The sequence below is a fragment of the Nanorana parkeri genome, unplaced genomic scaffold (genome assembly GCF_000935625.1).
Source record: "Nanorana parkeri isolate BGI_ZX_2015 unplaced genomic scaffold, ASM93562v1 scaffold816, whole genome shotgun sequence".
In the NCBI taxonomy this organism is placed as follows: Eukaryota; Metazoa; Chordata; class Amphibia; order Anura; family Dicroglossidae; genus Nanorana; species Nanorana parkeri.
In genome coordinates, this window is record NW_017307084.1 from 357932 (window position 1) to 379546 (window position 21615).

The 21615-nt window shown below is 38.2% G+C and overlaps 1 protein-coding gene across 2 annotated transcripts in view; it reads right to left on the bottom strand.

Annotated features, from left to right (window-relative positions):
• Positions 1–920: 920 nt before the first annotated feature.
• The window catches only part of PTPRK (protein tyrosine phosphatase, receptor type K), a 389585-nt gene continuing 368890 nt past the window's right edge, over positions 921–21615 (bottom strand). The window contains exons 27-34 of one of the 2 annotated variants that reach the window (XM_018565135.1): positions 18127–18262; positions 15673–15831; positions 13145–13318; positions 10102–10233; positions 9880–10005; positions 8141–8304; positions 6507–6642; positions 921–1077 (exon numbers count right to left, since the gene is read on the bottom strand). In XM_018565135.1, coding sequence (XP_018420637.1) covers positions 1024–1077; positions 6507–6642; positions 8141–8304; positions 9880–10005; positions 10102–10233; positions 13145–13318; positions 15673–15831; positions 18127–18262 — 1081 coding nt within the window. In that variant the 3' untranslated portion in view covers positions 921–1023. The remainder of the gene's footprint in view (positions 1078–6506; positions 6643–8140; positions 8305–9879; positions 10006–10101; positions 10234–13144; positions 13319–15672; positions 15832–18126; positions 18263–21615) is intronic. The other variant, XM_018565134.1, reaches the window with a different exon arrangement.

Genomic DNA, 21615 nt, shown 5'->3' on the forward strand with positions numbered 1-21615 from the left:
ATGTAAACATCAAGATACACATTTTGATACAATGTGCTAACCATAGGCATTAATTGCCTGGACCACGATGTTTAAGTTTCTTGATCTTCCATTAAGAATTTAATGTGGCCCAGGTCTCGGATCTAAAAGCTTTGTAAGCATTGATTTCCCATAAGGAGTAAGATTAACTTGATCCATAGGTACGAGTGTTTGTGGAAAACTGTACATCACTTTGGTCCGGCTTTTAAAGATGGTCCAGAACCAAATCAGTCACATAAACTTGAGTTCACCAGCATGAGCACAACAAAACATCTTTAAAACATTGCTTTTGGGTTAATGCAGAAAACAGATGCCTCTTACTTACACTCAATACATACAAAAATAAACTGCCGTCAATTTCAGCAAAAGCTTTCCCCAGGAAAAATTACTGTTCCTTCAGCCGTCAAAAGAAAGGAATGTAAATAAGCAATAAATACAGAGTGTGCTTCTCCATATTGACATATTTACAATTGACTCTTTGGCTTATGTTAGGGATTTTTTTTCCAAAATAATATATATGGTATGATCCAGCCATCAATGTATGAAAAAAATAGTAAGCCAAGTACAGATTGGTGACACTTGAAATGTAAAGAGAATTGACCGCCAAATCTGCACGGCTTTCCATTGTATTTTTTTTAAACAAAGTTTTTTAAAAAGGAGAAAATTGCCACATCGTAAATATAGACACATGCAACATATTGGCTCTAAGGTTGTCTCATGAGACGGCTGCATATACAAATACATACAAATCCTTGTGACAGACACTGTCCAGCTTCTGCCTCCAGCACTGTTTGTGATCATGTGGCACTAGATCCATCAATACTCTATACAGTCATAAAAACAGTTCAAGTCCTTTTATGAAGATACAGAAAGTCATAAGAAAAATACTTTCTCGTAGTTGATTTTTTTGTTTGTTTAAAACGTTTAAGGTCCTGTGTAAAAATCCCCCTTTGCACAGCTGGAGTAATATCTGTCCGAGCGTTAGGTGCAGGTTGGCACATCCAACTATGACGATTCAAGATATTCTAATGAAACATCATAGCAAAAACGGTACTGTTCCTGTTAAAAACAAAAATAAAAGAATATTAGCCTTCTTATAACATTTAGCAATTAAGAACATAGATGAACTTTCACAACAAGCTGAAGAAACTGTGGAAATGTAGTGTTTTTACTCAGAAGGGTTATAAGAATCCATACTGTGTACAGATGTCTATACTAATCTGCATGAGGAGCACTTTCCTAGTTTGGTTGCTAGATCTTTAATATTATTGACCACACAACTTTGTGGTAAAACCTGAAAAAGAGTAGACATTCTAAAGTTGACTGAAGTGGTTAGCAGTGGTGTCCTTGAGTGCTTTGGTTTCAGTGTGCTTTGCAAAAAGTTGAAATGCACAGAAAAGTGTACTGAATCAGATTCAGCGTTTGTAAATGGACCTTGAGAAGGATTATACAATTTGACACTTTTGGGAGGCAGTTCTAGGTCAGAATCTCTTCATGCCTCCTCTGCAGAAGCCAAAAAAATCAAACTCTTGGCTCAGCAAAGTGTTTAGGTTTATAGAGAGGCCATCAGATAGCAATGCCTGAGGAAACAGGGCAGGGCTCCATTTTCAAATTATCATAATGGCTATATCTACCTTATACTGTGTACAAGGACCCTAAAATCAAAATGAAAAATGTTATATAAGAACTGAGCCTGTGGGATGGTGGGAGGGGGTTGGGTTAACAACTGCTAACTGGCTGGAACAACAAAACGAAAACAAACAAAAAAAACACCACATTTATAAGCACAGTGGTGTACTCCAAAGCAAGGAGCATGATTAAAAAAATAAAAATAAAAGCCTGCCACATGACCCTTCAAAGTCAAAGTCTTCTTCAATCACAGAGTTCACTTTGCTGTGTTACGCACAAAGAGCTCTGCAACATACCTCAGACTGCACACGCAATCTGGAATTTATGAATGGGCTGCAAAATTTAGGTCGCAGGGCACAGTAACCTAGCCTAGGGGAATATATAAAACTCAGATTAAAGGTTAACCCCAGCCAAGTCTTTTGTTGCTGCATTGTGCGTTAACTGCAATGCCGTGGCCCTAAATGTGTTACCTGGATTTGAGCTCAGTTACTAAATATGAAAGCAGAGTGAAAAAATGTTGGTGCAGCGCCTAGTGATTTGGGAATATATGATTGGATAGATTTTGTTCTGCTCCAAGAGCTGAAACATTTACCGAATGCAAGTATGGTATTTATTGCAGTACATAGGCTGTCACATAAGAACAGTAAAAGATGGGGCTCAGGAAAGTTATGGGTTACAAAAGGTTAGCTAATCATTGATCACAGCTATCAAGGACAAATAAAAATAAAATTAATGAAGCATTTGAAATGGGCTCCACGATGATAAAAACGTGCCACAGATGCCAGCACAAATTAATACATCCATGATCACCGCACTACCTATATCTAGACACATTTCTTGGAAAAATGTGTTCAAGTGTGTGTCGGAAATGTAAAGTCGTATTTTTCTCCTCTGCTATACTGCAACAGTATGTGTAAATCACATTACCTTTGACTTCACAGCCGAGCGGCATCATAAAAATGAGTTAGTACCTGATCTTCAGCAGGCACAGTGTGTTAACTTCAGCACGGTTAGTCTTGGCTCGTGGATATAACAGTATGTGAGAACGAAGCACGTTTGTTAATATGAGAGCCAAGTTTTCTGAACAAGTCAATAACGCACAGAAATAAACACAAACTGCCTTCTCTATTTATTTTAGTGTCTCTTTTATTGCTAACAGCACGCTTCCATATTCAATTATATCCACTAAAATCTGGAAGTTTTAAATTTCATAAAGCTAAAATTAATTAAAACGCAACATCAAAAGTAAAAAGGAATTTCACTTAAAATAAAAAGGCCAATGATAATCCAGTCATAAAAAGGATTGCATTCCTCAAAGTGTTTGTATTGCCTGCAAAGGACCAATTCCTCTTACATCATTTTCTAACCTGTACTGCAAGAATGAAAAGGAAACCGATTAGTTGCTATTGGCAACAAAGACAGTTCTTCCTTGTGAAACTAAGAAATCACTTCAATAGTACATTTTGCAACACATAACACTAATGATTGCATAATTTTGCTTAATTCCTCGGATAGTCTCCAACCACAAAAAATGTTGGTAGCACATTACTATGATAAGTAATGACAGAAAGCTACAGTGCCATGCTAGAAAGCACTTTGGGATGGGGATGACTGGAGTAAAATTGGGGATGGATTTCCATCAATGTAGCTTGCAGGTGCACAACCTCTGCAACCTTTCCCTCTGCTAGTATCACCTTTTATGCACATAAAATTTTTTGTTTTACTGTTCCTTAAATAGAATTATAACAATGGTGATTATGTTAATACATTTAGATGAGTTGACTACAGTGCCTTGAGAAAGTATTCAGCCACCTTGGTTAGATAAGACTAAAATTAAGCTTTTTGGTCATCATGGGAAATGCTTGGTGTATATCAAACCCAAAACTGGTTATTACCCTGAGAACAACATCTCCACAGTGAAGCAAGGTGATGGCAGCATCATGCTGAGGGGATGCTTTTCTTTGGCGGGAATCAAAAACTGATCAGGGTTGAAAAAAATAAATGGATGGCCCTAAAAACAGAGCAATTCTTGAAGAAAACCTATTTCAGACTGCCACATATTTAAGACTAGGACAGAGGTTGACATTTTAGCAGGACAATGGTGGAACGTGAACCTTCTAAACATACTGCTAAAGCTACACTGGAGTGATTTAATGGGAAACAGTCATGGAATCGTCTAGTCAAAGCCCAGACCTCAATCCAATTGACAATCAATGGAATGACTTAAAAATTGCTGTGCACCAATGCAACCTATCTAACTTGCTGGAGCACTGGCTAGATGTGCTAAGATAGAGACCTAGCCCAAAAGGCTTGTAATTGCAGCAAATGGTGGCTCTACAAAGTATTGCCTTTATACTAATGCGCACTCAAGATTTGTTTTTTTGTCTTAATATTGTTTGTGTCACAATAAAAATGAATTTTCACCTAAAGTGGTAGGCGTGTGGTTGTGTACATCACATGGTACACAAACACCAAATCTATTTAATTCCAGGTTGTAATGCAATAAACAGGAAAAACTCCAAAGGAGTTGAATACTTTCACACGGCACTGTATTTCTGCCAATGAGTAAAAAGTGAAATCAATTGCTGTTGCCACCTATAACACAAGCCCATTGTGCCTCACTGTAAACCCAGTGCTGAGTATAAAACAGAAATGGCTGGGAAAGATTTGTTTTTAAGTGTCAGACAGACTAGGGAATCATTAACACGGTTGAGAAGATTTAAAGGCTGTCTGTGTGTCCCTGTAGAGGAAATTTCTCTTTTCTTTGGTCAACCATTACCTGGCAAGAAAATAAGCAGAAATGTCCTTCAAAAGGTACAGTCAGCAATAACATCCCAACAAAAGATCTAAACCTTCTTACTCCACTAGAAAATGTGTTTTTAATACTGCCTGTGCCTTTTGGTAGGGATTTCCTCTCAATTCCTTTTCTGACTGACATCATACAGACAGGAAGAGGAGAGATTCTCTCTCGCATACCCAAGAACAAATATAGCAGGTTTACGGAGGTTCTAAACCCTCTATACTCTAAAAGTAAAAGAAAAGTCTATTGCCTTCCTTTTTTCCATTGAGAAATTACAAACCCGCTTCTTGATGTACTGGCTATAGTTTCTTACAGCAGCAATAGGGTAAGACTGGAGAATAAAATGTTAACATGCAAAATGGAATTAGACTGACTACTATTTAGATTTTTTAGAAACAAAACATGTTCTTTTATATATAGACTCACATTAACATCCTCTATAAAAAAAATAAAAAAAATAATTAGAAAGCAATTATCCAAACAAACATTATTTCTCATTAACTGCACAGCTCATTTGAAAAATGTTTGCTTTGCAGCATTTCCATAATTTGCCTCGGTTCCTTTATTTCCTCAACAAAAGTGATATATGCTAAAGATCCTAGGGGACACCACATTCTGTGCAAACAGTACATTACCATGAATTGATTTGCAGTGTTAAATATGGATGAAATGTTGTACAAGGCATTTAAGTACAATTTGCAAGATAAAATGAAGAATTTATTTGGAAACATTTCAATTTAACTATTGGATCTAGAAATTTCTTTAAATGCATTTCCACAATAATAGTGGACTGTGTCAATTTAGTGTTCCAAAATGATCATATTTATGATATACAACTGATATTACAAACCAAATACATTCACTTTTTCCTACTGTGGTCTGAAGATTGAGGTCAAACTAAATTAGATATTATAGAACAGCTGTAAACAGAGTAGCCACCTTCTAAAGGTGCCCATACACCTTACAATTATCTGCAGATTTTCTGTGGTCAGATGGAAAAAGTGCAACAGATTGGCCCAGATGGAGATGACTCCATCCACACAGTTAAGTGTAGATGGAGGAATCTGTTGAACCTTTTCCATCTGACCACAGAAAATCTGCAGATAATTGTAAGGTGTATGGCCAGCTTAAGGAACTAACATTTCTTCTCAGTCGTGGCTACAACGATCTATAAAACCTAATGGAGAAAAAGTATTGCAATAACTTGAAATCTACATTCACTGGTTCTGTCAAACTGATTTACATGACGATAAAAGGGCCCATGTCTGACTGAAAAACATTTATTATTTCTCTCCTAACAATCCGTTTCTTTATATACCTGTACCATCAAACATAAATGTTTGACCCATGAAGTAATATTGAGGTCGTCTCCCTAATGTTGAAAATTTGATATTTTTTGTAGTGTAATCAGACACATACATTGTACTTTTAATACCTCCAGACATCCAGGAAAAAGAGCTGCTCTAAATAAACTACCACCAAACTTGGTAAACCTCTGGTCAAACCAGGTTGCCATCCCCAAATGCTCCATACATTGAGAGTTTTTTTTTCTAATTTTTGGACAGAATAATTGAACATGGTAGAAAATATTTAACCAATGAAGTTCCAGATCCTACCTCTGAAGCTGTAAAATTAATAAGTTAGCTTCTACATGACAGGATTTTCAGTGTAGCGTTGTCTTAGGTCTTAAACTTTGATGGTTAGCCTACTTATTTTTCAAAAAACAGCTTTCTACATTAAAATAAAGAGTAATGTTAAATTGTCATATTCTGTGTGCTACGACCAATAGATGGCGGGGTGTACTCGCATCAGAAATCTCAAAATTGAAGTGAAACGAATTACCATGAACCTCACTGGGCAATTTTGCATCTTCTAATGCTCGGAGCTGTGGGTTTTTTTTTCTAGTGAGGGAAAACTCAGTAAACATCAAGGAAAGTACAAAGCAATAATAATAATAATAAAATGTAGTATGTACTGCATACACTAGTGATAGAATGTCATGGGTGGCTTATCTAAACATAGTAGATTTTTAGTAAACCGTGATTATTCTAGCACTCACCGGAGTCTCTACCATATTTGGCTTGCTGTTGCGTAGTGTTTTTACTGCATGGAAAACATCCACCACATTTTGCCTCTTGATCATTTCACACACAATACTAATGGCACAGAACACTCCACTTCGTCCTCCACTGTTCCTAAAACAAATAAAAAGTTAAAATGTGCCCACAAAGAAAAATGTAATTCCTAAGAATTAATGAACAAATAATAAACAAATATCAGTCAACCCAAAACTGAAATTCCAGTTCAGGAGGCTAGAGGCATTAAACACCCATTAACTTTCTATACCCCTGGCCATCTAGTGGCAGAATCTTTGTACCTGAATGTCATAACTACGCACCTGCTATGGCCAATACAAGAAAGTCTTACACATCATGTGACAACCTGAATACTTTTGACATTATATGTAAAGCAGCAGAAAAAAAATAGATTTCTGAGCTGCAGTATTAGGAGTGAGAACTAGATGGGGTAAAGGGGAGAATGAACCGCCGCTAGGGAGATTTCACTGCAGAGATATAAGAAGCCAGGGTCTCTGAGCTAAGTCTTTATAAAAACACTGTTTATAATCCGAGGAATGATGGTGTGAGGAGTTAAATGTATATCAAAAATACGTATGTCCCCCTCGTGTGTTCATTATTTAGGATTTCTCTTACCTGGTATTGAATTTATGCCCCTCCAGTTTTGATCATACTACGCGTTAACCTCGTTTTTACCAGACTACATTCATGAATGGTGTATTGGTGAAATGTTATGGGCTGTGGTTTCACCTGCATATCACTGCGTACCAAGCGGATCGGTACCTTGTGATCGCTGTGATTACCATTCACAGATATTGCATGCTAGTATTTTGCATGGTTGATCCCTCCCCTTCCTCTTATAAAACGGAGGAAGGTTAGGAATAATAGTCATATATGAATGGGGAATACATAGATCAGCAGCAATGTCCAAAGCTCTGGCTGTATGTGTGAATGGACCAAAATCCCATTTTCTTAAGGTATTTTCTTTTCTGATTAAATGTTCTTAAGAGTATTTAGCTTATGTGATTGAATGTTCTATTTTCTCTTAGGATCAAATGTTCTTATATTGTTTTTTCCTGTGATCCAAAGTTTTAAGTCTATTTTCTCTAAGGATTGAATTACAGAGGGTATTCTCTGTAAGGATCGAAAGCTCTTAGAAAATGTTGCATCCAGTATTGCTTATGTTCAACAGAGAAACTCACACAACAACATTTATAATATTTAACACATTCTAATTATATTCGATTTGACAACATTGGAACAAAGAGGATTGGTCCAATGAATGTTACATTCACTCTATGAAAGACAAACAGAAAGTAACATTTCACACATAAAACATTTTTTTTTAACAATAGAACCCCTAGTATGCAAAAGACAATGGAAATTTTCATATAGACTTCCAAACTTCACAATGATAAACAATTTACACCTAGCACAAAAGACATAGCAAAACATTAATTAACAAAAAATATAAACTAATACATTCACACACAAATGTCAAACTTTTAATCATGTATCATTGTTTTCGGCAGCTTAAACAAACCAGGTAGACCAGTAAGTACATCAAAGGCTGACAAACATGACACAATAGTACACAATGTTTCAATATGTAACTCACAGGCAGTGAATAATTGTGCGTCCTTCTCCTTCATCACACTCCTCTTGCCATTTCTCAACTTGTAGGATTAATTTCAGGAAGGATCTTTTGGAATTTGGCACTTCTCTGTGAGCTGCCCATCCCAAGTACTGAAACTGCTGCACCATGAGATAACCTTCTTGAGGCTGTTTAAGGCAAAGAAAAGGGTTTAAACTGTGCGTTCATCAACATTAAGCTAAGAAGTAAAGCGCTACTACATGTAATTTTTTGTGTTTTGCATAGAGTGGGGACAATGTCAATACTGATTTCTGTCTATGACTCCATTGGTCAAATTTACCCTCGCTTCTGGTCTAACGGATGCCTAAACAAAAATGAGCAATAAAAACAGTCAGAAGTTTTAACCCTTCCCTACTATACTAAAAATTTGTTTTCGTATCTGTCCCCTTTAGAGATATTTCTCATTAAATTATGTTCTGGCAGAAAATAAGGGAATATTTCCCACATATGGATGCAGTAAAACATCAAAATCTGAGGCCTGAAGCTGGCTTTTAATATATTCATTGCTATATATTGGTATCTTGGACTGCATGATGCTTCCACGTGCATTTCCAAATGCATGCACCTTGTCCCAAGACTTTGATAAAAAATGTTTTAAACAAGATTTAATTACGTTTGGTTGTCAAGTTGAACCCAGTTTTCAATTGCTCCATGTAGAAACTTAGTTCTTACTGATTACACTGCAATGACAGGCGTAGGTCTACCTATGCATACAGTGTGTATTAACATTTGTGGAATATCATCTTAACTGAAGCCATGAATCACAAGTCCCATAAGGCATTAGAAAATTGACAGCCACAGGCAAGACTCACTGTGGGACAGAAATTATGAGATTTGCAGTTTCAGAACAGCTCGAGTGCCAAGGTTGCCTACTCCTACTATAGACTGTGATCAGAACCTGCTTTCTACTAAGCAAGCCACCCAGAGAAAGCATGTGGGCTCAGCAATTGACTTCCAAGGCACCAAACATTTTGTATCATGTCGATTAAGCTGCGTTTTTCTGCATGCCACTTCACATGTATGGTGTGTGAACAGGGACGATAGAAAACAAATTTAGGCCCAGCAATTGCCTGCTCTGGCACCAGAAAATAAACCGTAGGAGAAGAGAAAATGTGTACATATGCCTCATACCTGAATTCACAAGAATTTCAACAGGGCTGCAGCACCTATCAGGATAGCAGACAGGGGTGGAAAAGCTAAGTGAAGGCGCAGAAAAGGTATTTATAAATACAGGTTTCCTTTAAGGATTGTATTTTTGGGTCTAGTGACACTAGATAATACTATTAAATTCAATCTTAATAATGCAAGTTGTCAGAGAACCTTTAGACAGGCTACAGAATTGAAATCGGAGTTCTTTTTCCATATATATGTTGATGACCACACGTTACAATTTGACTGTACAATCTCCCCAGCTTAACTTCAGAGTGGGTCACTAACACCAAATTACAAATATGTAACAAAGTCCGAACTCCAGAGCTGCATTATTGTCTTGGGTGAGTAACATACTACCTAAAGAAGCCAAGGATAGGAATGACAGCCTAGTAAAAAAATGAAGACTACAGTGGCAGTGCCCTCACTCGCTATCAGGATCCCTTTACGTAAACCAAACTGACCTTCCAAAATGGCACAAACATAGAGGAAAGTTGTGTGGCACACCTTAGAAACATAATGCCCTTAATATCTTACAAAAATGATATATGTACCCGTGTCAGATTACATATCCTGAAGATTCTGCTGATCACATCACAGTCCATTGAACAGGACATGCACTCCACTTGGATTGGCCCATACCTCAACATGCCTTCTTCCGGCCAATACTGTGGACATCCCTGTGCCAAAAGACCAAAATGTGTAAGAAAAGTGTGGATTTTAAAAGAAACTAGGCCATTACATGTTGTACTTTCACAAGTAAAAACCAAACTTACCTGTGTCAAATCAACTTCACTGAGCATCACTAAAGAAGAACATCCGTAGTCATATACCAATCTCCAGAAATCTTTCACAGTGTTTGGCAGGGGATGCTGTGTGACGATGAAGGCAGCTGGTTGTCTGTAGCTCTGCAGAAAACGACAAACACAGTTGTTTCCGTTTAACTTTTTTTGTCATCTTGCTGCATCTCTTATCCTAGCTGAACACTAGGAAACTTTGCTCTAACTTAAAACACTTTCAACTGCATACATTACCAAACATTCCAAGGCAACCTACCACCAAAAGTTTCTATAGAAACTGTGACAATCAAACGGTTGGTGGAAAGTTGCTACAAAAAACTGGTTGATATTGCCACAAACCTGCTTAGGGCTCAACAAAGATTAGATATTTCACATCTTTCTAATATTATTAGCCTGCTCTTGGCCAGAATGCAGGTCCCTACAGGTCTAAGATTTATTAAAGCCGCTGTGCCCCCTCCTGATGATCTCACTCAAATTCATAAATAGTGAAAAGAGGTATAGTGGTGCTAGAATGCTAGTCATGTTATCTCTGCAGAAGTAGAGAATTATAATTTTGGCAACATTGACAACTGTCAGGCCATGCCTAAAGGTCAACAACCTAACCTGTTTAAGACCCCGTTCACATTGAGCGATTTATCACGCGGTAATTCCCGCGATATCGTGGCAAATTACCGCGCGATATCGCGCCCCAATGCAATCCAATGGGGCAAAGGGTCCTGCTGTCGCGGGTCGTGTGTCGCTACAGCAGGACCCTTTTTCGAGCGGATTTAGCCGCAATGCAAGCTTGAACGCGACATCGCGCGACAAACGCGTGATTTGCATATCGCGCAGTGGGAACGGGGCCTAAATGACCATTACGCCAGCATTTGATTGTGCGACCAGCCACAAAAGTAGCCTGGAGAAAAGTACATCAGTAGCTCATAGTTTTGCTTTTTCCATCTGCCACAGATAAATAGCTGGTCAGCACTGACATCAGATAGCAGTTTTCAACAGTCAGTAGTTAAAGCCCTTACTTAACGTGTAGCAAGAGGGAAAATAAGGATTCTAAGATAATAGCACAATAAGATATTTTACAGCACAAACCCACATCACTTACTTACCACTCTACTAGGCAGATTAAGCCAATGGTTGGTATCACAGGCAAGCCTCCGCCATGGCAGTGCCCAGCTCTGCTGAAATGTAATTCAGGCACCAGGCATTACAACATAGTATGGAGGTGGGGAGCATGTCTAATCTCCATTAGAAGAGAGACTGCAGTTGTTCTATGGAAGGCAATGGAGTAATAAACGCTAAAGGGAATAGATATGTGCTTATAGTGTATGCTGTTGGCTATCTACTATTGCTTTCTGTTTATAATTTTTGAAAACCTGTACAGGTTTGCTATAAATGACATGGAATGTATGCATTTCCTAGACCAACCAGCTAGAGAGGTGCTTAAAACACATTTGCCAATTAAGCTCCCTGGCAGTAGCTATATTTCTTTGGATGAGTAAGGTGCTTATTTTAGCAGGATGGATGGAAGCTCGGCTGAGAGAGAGACCTAAAATTGGCTAGTCCTTTTCCGGATAACTCACAGCTACAAACAAAACAGAAGTTATAAGATTGAGTTGTTATAAATGAATCCTAAAGCATAATATGAATGGATATTTTAGGTTCAAGCCAAGATATTTGAAACCCAGTACCATAAACACAGAGCAAGGCATGATTACATTTGACTGCCTTTCAGTCTACTGCATAACATTTAACCAATTATACTAAATGAAACAAATTGCAATGCCTGTTCAAAATGCAACATAAAATGTTCAGCCTAATGTAGATCATTACAGTCTCCATTTGCAGTTTAATGTCTCCATTAATTATTCGGCCTGAGAAATTGCTTAGATGGAGCCGAGCAAACAACATGTAATGTGCAGTATTGCAGTTTTGTTATGTGTAAACAAGGATACATGCTACCGTAGAGGGTGGCAGTTTCTGCTCTCTGTAACAGTCATTTCAAGTGACACTAAACTCAAGAGATAAATCTTAAAAATACATTCAAGTATCTGATTTGAGTATCACTCAGCTGTAGATCCTCAAATCATCTCTGAATTGGTGCCGACGCTGTCCTTCCTTCTGGTTACTTTTGTTCACCATGATCCCTGTGTGTGTTGTAAAGTAGACACTGCTCCATGCTCACTTCCATGATGGACTACAATCTCATGTTTAGTTTACTAATTTGTATTAAAGGTACAGTCTATCACGGGAGTGAGCTTGGAGCAGTGGAGCTTCCTCCAGAAGAAGGGACAGTGTCAGTAGGAATTCAGAGATGATTTGAGGATCCACAGCTGAATGTTACAGAAATTAGATACATTTTTGTTAATAAGCAAGGTACTTGAATGCATATAAAAGATTTAACTCCTGAGTTTGTCACTTTAATAGTAAATTGAAAAAGGTTTTGTATGTCCATAAAAAATATATTTCTCAATTTGATTTGTCTAATTACAGATTTTGAAGTACTCCTGCCCGTGCCATGCAATCAGACTTAACAGAACAGCTTGTGTGATACAGTCAGCTCTCTAAGTGATATTTGGTCAGAGAAGCAAGCAGATGTGAATAGGAAATCTCACAGCAACGAACATAAGAAATTGAGTAGCACGCATTAGAGCTAAATTACATCTGGGAAGATGTGAACACTTTTGTAACTTCTCACAGAGAACAGTGGCCTCAGAGCTGCAGAGAGATCCTCGGCCTGTGTCTCTATAACCTTGAATGCTTCCAGGCTTTGTGTTAACAGCTAGAGTGGAAATAAATGGGCCATGTGAAACAATCATTCCCACAAGAGGTGAACTCTGAAAATGACAAACAACTTGCCAGTATTTCATGAGAATTCAACTTTAGTGAATAACAACAGGGCTTTAATTACTGCCTATTAATTTCCTATTTGTTTTGGAATAGTTTGTAGCACTACTTCATCAATCATGCTGGATCAGCCTCGACTCCTGTCCTCTACACACATCAAACAGAGAGGGGGTCTCCTTACATCCACCAGCGCTGCATTGACATAATTGCTGCTCTCCCCATCTATGGTAATTAAGAAAGGCAGACATCTGTCAGGAGGCAGCAGGTCCATGAAGCGGTTCTTGTCATGGTTCCTTGGCAAGCAGGCTATGCTGCAGTCTTCAGCTTGTAGTCGTGGGGTCACAGAATTCAGAGTCTGTAAGAGAGAAATTCATTAGAGACACAGTGCCGCCCCAGTGATCATTGAGACAAGGTTTCTGCTTCATGCTACAGCTAATGCTACATCTGAAACTATTTTAAAGACTGCTATTGATAATGTGCACATGCAACATATACTCTTACAAGGGAATAAAGAATACATCTATTAAGATCACAACAATATATAACAATGTCTAGATTGTGATGAATGATTCAGTAACTGTGGAACATTTAATCACTCAAGATGCAATTATTCACAAAGATTTTGAGATGGAAAAAAAAATAGTTGTTGTTATAGTCAGGGATGTAAGAACAGCTTCAAGCAAAGCAAGAAGTCATCCCTAAATTATTATTTTATTGCATGTGATACAATGGTGATGAACATAATACAATAATGCTGTTTACCAATATAAAGCTGCTGGTCACTTTTACTGAACACACAGCAGAGTCACATTTGTATCTTCTGCAATCTAACGCTAAGAGCTTCACCCTAGTATTCTATTCTATGAAGGTTTTGAAGGTGACATTAGACATGTAAAGTACATACTAAAAGCTTCACACATGAAAACTACAATTATTAATTTGCCAATATTCATCTAATTGCACGAACACCACAAATAAATCTAATGAACCTAAGTAGCATTTAACAGGGGAATATAACCGTGTACCATTGTATGAAACCTTTCCTATAGAAACAAGGAGTCTGTCATTGCTGACTTTTCATTCTGAAACACCGGTTGCCTAGCTTACCCACCAACTTAAGTGCATGTATGCAAAAAAAAGTGATTGTACAGAGGAAGGGACAGGTCCTCTTTATGGAGATCCCTAATGTAACCTATGGACCCCAGAGATGCTGATAACCAGATTCTACGGAGAAATAACAGCCTGAAATCAGTGAGCGAAGGGGTGTCCCTCCAGACAAGCGGCACACACCTACCATGCCGCTCTACAGCCACCTGATCACTTGTATGTAAAAGCCAACAGCCAGCTGAAAACGATACCAAAATCACAGTTGCTGCAGCAGGTGCACAAAAATGAGCACACTTCCTTCTTCAATGCTCAGTAATTCAAGTCTGCTTTTCAATAGGAATAGGAGGAATCCTATCAGCTACACCAGGTGTTCAATTGGTTGATCGCAATGCTAACGCTGGTAGATCGTGATCGCAAATCGGCTCAGTCAAGCAGAAGGACTGCCGCACTAGGATAAGCAGCATAGTGAAGGAGGAGGTAGGGAGCTGTAGGCTATCTCTGCAGCCTCTAGTGCTCCACCAATGTAAGGTGTTACGTCTCATGGGGTGGCAGCAGCCCTAAAGAGGACCTGTCGAGGAAGGAAGAGCTGGCAATGCGGACACATCTTGGCCATTACAATAGTCCCATAGTTTACCTCTCCTCTGGTAAGAGTGCTATGCCTGACAAAGGGCAGGTTCACACTAGAACAATGCGTTCATCGCACATACCACGCAATTGCACCTACCCTGTGTTCTTGTGCGGGAGGTGCGTTGCAGTGCCATTCGTTGGTAGATCTCATTGAGCTGCTCATTTGAAAAGTAGATCTTACGTGGTTTTATTGCTGTATCCCCCTAAAGGAATTTTCCTTTAACTTTAGCTGGAATTCCACTATTTGAATAAGTTTTTTTTTTTGGAATACTACATGCTGAAGCTTAACTATATAACACAAGTTTCATAGAGAAGTCAATTAAATTTTTCCAGTGTGTGTTAAAAAAATAAAAATAAATGCACAAATGCAACTGAACTCTACAACTTTTACATGTACTTACCATATCCAAAATGAAAAATACATGACAAGAACCTGAGATATCTAAGCGACTTTTTATTTTTTATTGGAACACGCTCTTGTCAGGGCATTGCATTATGTAAAATGATGTATGCAATGTGATGACATGATCTATTACTCTCAACAGTATGTAACCTTGAGAAGTGTGTGTGCATGCCTGAAATGTTTTTTTTAAATCTACTACTTCTTAGTAGAAGCACAATGAACATGCTCTGTGCCAGTAATGGGACACATTTCATCATCATGTTTATATTATGGAAACGTCATGCAGTTTCATGCAAACATGCAAAATGTGTATAAAACTATGCAATTGTCATAATAATGTTCGGCTTCATGTTTCTGTACACAGATTATTTTGTGGCATAGTCTGGATAAAACGTTTAAGAAAAAAGCAACCTAAAGGCATTGAACGTTACAATGAGGGAGCATAAAATGATTAAATCAATATATTTTTTTTCAGACACGTGGACAGATGCATGAGTAACAATTCTGGAGCATCAACCAAGGGCATGCAACTTACATATATGACAAAAGATAGATAAGCCTCTAATACATACTGATAATACCTGGAATTCATCTTTGAGATGTGATGAATTGGTCTGTGAGTCTATTCTTATCATGTCAAAGTATGCTGCTTTAAACTCACAGACCGGTATGGCAGTCTCTCCACATAAACATGCCTCCAGTATGGCATCATGGATGAAGATATACTGCTCCTGTAAAAGACCGGTATGTCATAAAGACAGGCATCAGAAAGTATTTACATTTTTAATGCATTGTAACTTAATATGATTTCACACTGCATTAAAACCAACACTGGTAAAAGGTTCTGAATCTTTAGAAAACAAATTTCAAACATCCTTTCTCTAATTAAAGTCTTGGTCATGTAATGATTATTGATTTTCACAAAAGTAAGCCTATTCCAAAATAAATAAATCAACAGTATACAGCGTTAAATCTATTTTGGCAATTTAGTGTTCAGTGTAGCTCTCCCATGACACAAGTGACTTGTCCAAAAGAAGCTAACCCATTGGCCTTAAACAAGGTTCTCCAGAATGTCGTGTTCCTCAACACAGTGCAGCCCTATATTTTTAGAGGACACAAACTGAACCCAAATCACAAAAAAAGCCTCCTGAGGGCTTATGTACATGGACATTTGTGTGCATCAGAACTATGTAAAGAATTCAGGAGGATTTAATTAGGGTTCCAAGCTGATCTCATATGAAAGCGGAATGCACATAAAGCATGCTGTATTTATACAAGCCCTAAAATGTTTAGCAGTGTTTTCATACTAGAATGAAATGTCTGTATGCATGACAGTTTTGCCTGTATAGCTAAAAGAATTTTTTCTTTTCTGCTTCTCCAAATCTCATAACCTTCCTGATAATGGATTTCAAGGTCCTCTGCAATTTAACATAACATTGCTTTTAAAATATTTAAGTACACCACAGAAAATGAAATAATTACTGCACTATAGTCAACATATTGAAAATTAATATAACTAGCAAAATGCGTCTGTTCTTTCAATGGCTTCTTTGGAATGGTGTTTTACTTTAAATGCAAACATCATTACTGATGTGGCTTATGCAGACTTTTAAGTGTACACGCTTTCAGAAGGGCTTCAGAAGCATTGGGAATGACACTACAAACACTATGGCAGACATACTGTGCAGATTATTTCATTAATAAATGTCAATTGAACAAACATCTGGTAATAGAGTGATTATTTGTATGCATTAAGCAATCAAGGCCATTCACATGGTTTTAAATTGCTTGCATGCCGAACCGGTGATGTTTTCTGTAATATTATGCTAAATAATTTGTGTCCTCACAGACATCCCTTTTTTTGCCCAGAAATCTTGCCTTTGCCTTCTAAATGTTGATGAACACAATGCACCTGTGTGCCAACTAAGCACCACATTTGTACCATAGATAAAATTAGCTTTACTCCGTGTGCTGCCTTGTGTGTTTGCAGGCACTGCATTCCCTATTTGCGGTGTTCATGCAATGCATACGTTGTATGTGCTCAGATGGTGTGACCTTTGCCTATATATGCTCTGTGCATTTTTGCTCCCAGCGTGCGTTTCCTGACTGCGTGTTCTTATTACGAATTATGAATGTTGTGTGCAGTGTATGTGCGATCACAGGGGGGTGGAGAATATATCAAAACTGGAGCAGACAGAATCTGGTGCATTTGATCCTAGTAACCAAGCAACTTCTCTCTTCACTTTGTTAAGTTTTGAAAATTAAAGATAAAAGCTGATTGGTTACTTTGGCCATCTGCTCCAGATTCTGTCTGCTTCAGTTCTGATAAATTCCCCCCAATGAGTTTGTGTTCTGCATTTGAGGCACACCATGACAAAGGGTTAGAGGCGCAGCCACAATGAAGGAGAATATAACACTACAAAGGAAAGTAGGGGGTGGTAGGGAGGAAGTGTCATACAGAAAGTCCTGGAGCAAAAGGCAAAAGAATAGGCGAAAGGACGGCATGACAGGGTGGGCAGGCAGTCAGGTAGAGAAAGGGTTAAGTTAGCCTAAGGAAGGTGCTCGGGTGTCACTTACCATGATTGGCTGGGTCAAGTGGTCCAGGAGGAGCATCCAGGGTGGTTAGAGCAGGAGGAGGGGTGATCCAGGCAGTTGGGAGTCAGCACAAGGTCAGTTCACTTCTGCAGCTTTCCTTATCCACAAAAATGATTTAGAAAATGTCAGATCTCTCTGGCCTATTTGCTCAATTACAAGCAGCTGCAGATGCTAATGGCTCTGCATGGCTGCAGAATGAGAGCAGGTAGAGAGGTATGTGGTACATGATCTGTCAATAAACAGAAGGTAATCTTCTGCAAATGAGTGCAGGGCAGAGAGAGTTGAGTGGAGCTGTAAGGAGAGCAGACAGGGAGAAGCATGCTCACTGACTGTGTACAGCTGAATGGGCATAAAAAAACCTTCAGTACCGCTGACAGGAAACAGAAAGTGTCTACAGCATTGTCATAAGATCTTCAAATTATATTACTTACCTCTGTCTGGACCATATTAATCCGCCGGGAGCGCAAAGCTTTCACACAGTTATAGATGTCTACAACACCTTCCCGTTCGGCCATGTCCAGCATGATGTCAATAACTATGTAACAACCTGTGCGGCCAGCGCCAGCGCTGCATACATGAGAAAAAAAAAATTAAATCTACATGCTATAGGTTATAATACAAAAACACTACAGTATACATTTGGTTAGTTCATGCCAGTCACTTGAGTAAAGGGTATGAAATCTGTTTTATTTAAGGTTGGTGGAAAACAGACATTTTCAGTATCACAACTTTTGTTGTTAGCTAGCCCAGAAATTGGCCTTGCTGTAGTGCAAAGATTATACATGTACAGTGCAGCCTTTTCTGAAACACACACAGTCACAAAGTTAACTCTGCATGCCTAAATAGAGGTAGGGCCCAGCAGAGAGCTAGATCTTACTAATGAACTCCTACGGCTCTGAAATGCAAATATAGTAATTTTCCCCAAGAAAACTGTCAAAAATTCTTCCAGCAAACTGATTAAACCTAATTTGTGAATCAGAAAAGTTCTGCAGTAAACTAAGTTCGATGGTTTTAGCCAGGGGTTGCTAGGAAATGATGCAATTACCTAGTAACATACATATTTAATAAAATGTATTGAAGATCATCCAGAGCTTATTTAAAGCTGCCTGAAAAGGAATATCAGTTTAATACAAGCAATTTATCAGTATATGTATTAATGTTTTAAAAATGTTATTTATAGCATTTAATGAAAACTTGACTATTTTATTTACCACTTTAAATGTATAGTGGCAGTAGCCATATTTGCTCATTACATTTATATACTGGTAGGGGAATTTATCAAACCTGGAGCGGACTGAATCTGGAGCAGTTTGCCCATGGCAACCAATCAGCTTCTCTATCATTTTCAAAGCTTAACTGAACAAACTGAATAGAGAAGTTGATTGGTTGCCATGTGCAACTGCTCCAAATTTTGTCTGCTCCAGTTTTGATAAATTTCACTCTGGTTGGTGGTGCTGCACAAAAATTGTGCTTTCCTGTTCCACTCTGGGTGCAAGTATATCAGTCTGGCAAAATTGACTGAAAACAATAAAGCCTCTTGATGGCTTATCCTGCTGTTTGTTTTATCGCTCAAATTGCTCAGAAAGAGTGGAATATCTGAGTATGACACATCATAATGGAAATACAGACCAGGAAATAAACATGAATCTGACAGGTCAAAATTACTTGCAAAAATACCAGTGATAACTCTTAACAAGAATACAGAGCTCCCCTTTAAAGTGAAACTAAACCCAAACTTTTTTTAACATTTTGAATAGAGTAAGGGAGCGATATCACCTCTGTCAGTTTGTTCACCATCTGTGTCCCACTGGGGATATTTCCCTTCATTTCCTGTGTCATAACAGGAAGTGAGAGGAAATCCCTCCAAAGATACGAAAATCCCTGGTGGTCAGGAGGGTCCCCAGAACTAGTGTCCCCATTGGAAGGTTACCCTTCTATACCTGTTCTGGTGATAACTCAAAATGTGGGTTTTCTTTCAGTTTCACTTTAAGTAATAACAGTCACCAGGTCAAATAGAGAGAAATCTCCACACAGACCGCAATAAAAACATGACAGATGTTCTAATCCTGCTCTGTTCTATCCAAAACTATAAAGGTGTTGGCTTCAGTTCCCCTTTATGTACAAAAAAGTATGCAAATTGCAATATACAATACCAATCCAACCGCATTTTAACAGTTTAGAGCAGAAAGAAGAATGAAAATGGACCGGTCTCTTTATTCAACCTCAAATACCATAACTATATATGTAACTATAAAATTGATGGGTTACTGCACCTTTCTCATTACTGAATGAACCAGAAAATGACAGAGTATGCATTATTGCAATTAAACATTACAGGTTTTTTTAAAAGAGAGAATGTGCTAAAAGGTGCTTCTCATCTCCTATATCCCGTAGTTCTCAATAATAGGTCTGGCTAAGGCTGAAGAAAAGAAGTCTATGCTCTGACTCTCCAATCTGCCTTAGCATTCAATCATGTGGGATCAATACCAAGAGCTTTTCAGCACAGCTATTTGTTTATACTTCACTACCACCTGAATAAAACAAGAGGAGAAGCACATTCGACAGATAGTCTGATTTATTAGCAGTGCAGTCTCCATCCACTTCCTTCCAGAAAATGTAACTAACAGTGTTACTATGTGTTATTCAAAGAACTCGGCTCATTGTCTTGAAATGACACCAGTGTTTAGATAGACATGGAACAATGAACACTTCACATCTAAGATAGCAGCAGAACATCTGAACTGCTGGAAAACAAAGATTTCATTTTGTACTCCACAAAGGCAAGGCATATGCCCTGGAAAATAAATTAACGTGTGCCTTGGAAGGAAATATCCTTGCTTTAAACTTCGCAAAGTCAAAGGAATCTATTATGTGAAAAAGTTTCTGCTTAGTTCCTTAAAGTGAAATGTGGGTACAACTGCTTCTTAAGTGTATAGTAGGTCAACTTTCCCCTCATTTGCCAAGGAGACAAAAAGCTGCTGACATTATGTTTGCAAACAACGACCAGTTCTGGTGGTGTTCCCAAAACATACTACCGGACCATCCCTGCAATGGGGGGTCACACTGACCAATAGCGAGATGCAGGAGGTAGCCATAAATTCATAAACTTAGTAGCCCGCCAAATAGTAATTAAGAGCTTCAGAGGCACGTTAGATTAAAGCAGAGCAAATCTGCTAGCACCTGCATGCATCTGCTATGCAAATTAGGTGAGAAATTACTAAATATGTTCTGCCCACAAGTTTGCTTGAAACATATGCCAAGCTGTCTGTCTAGGGGAACCGAGTCTATAATAAATTATGGTTTTGGACTTATGCCTGACAAACTGCATAGTGACAGGTCGTTGTTCACTGTATCAGCCCTATTCAGTTTTAATTCATAAACTTTTAAAGTGGACTTAACAGGGTGCACAATGACCCTGTTAGCAAACATACCTCCTTGTGGGCGACAGTACTGAATTTCCATATTGTTGAACTGGATTCTTCCAACTGTGGTTACAAAGATTTATTGAATGCAGCTAAACTAATACCACTAAATGAAACTTTTTCATAACAAGTGTTTTAACCACTTCAAGACCAGGTGTTTAGACCCCCTTCCTGGCCAGGCCATTTTTCAGTATTCAGCGCTGCGATACTTTGACTGACGTTTATTCCGTCATGCAACGCTGTACTGAAATGAATTTTACACCATTTTTTGGGGACAGACAGAGCTTTCTTTTGGTGGTATTTCATCACCACTGGGGTTTTTATTTTTTATTATAATTAGGAAAAATTACTGAAAATTTTGAAAAAAAAACGTTTTTTTAACATTATGTTAGGAAACATTTATTATTACCCAGTTTTTTGGTCAAATATAAAAGATCGGGTCACGTCGGTTAAATAGACACCAAACATGTCAAGCTTTAAAATTGCGCGCACCCGCGA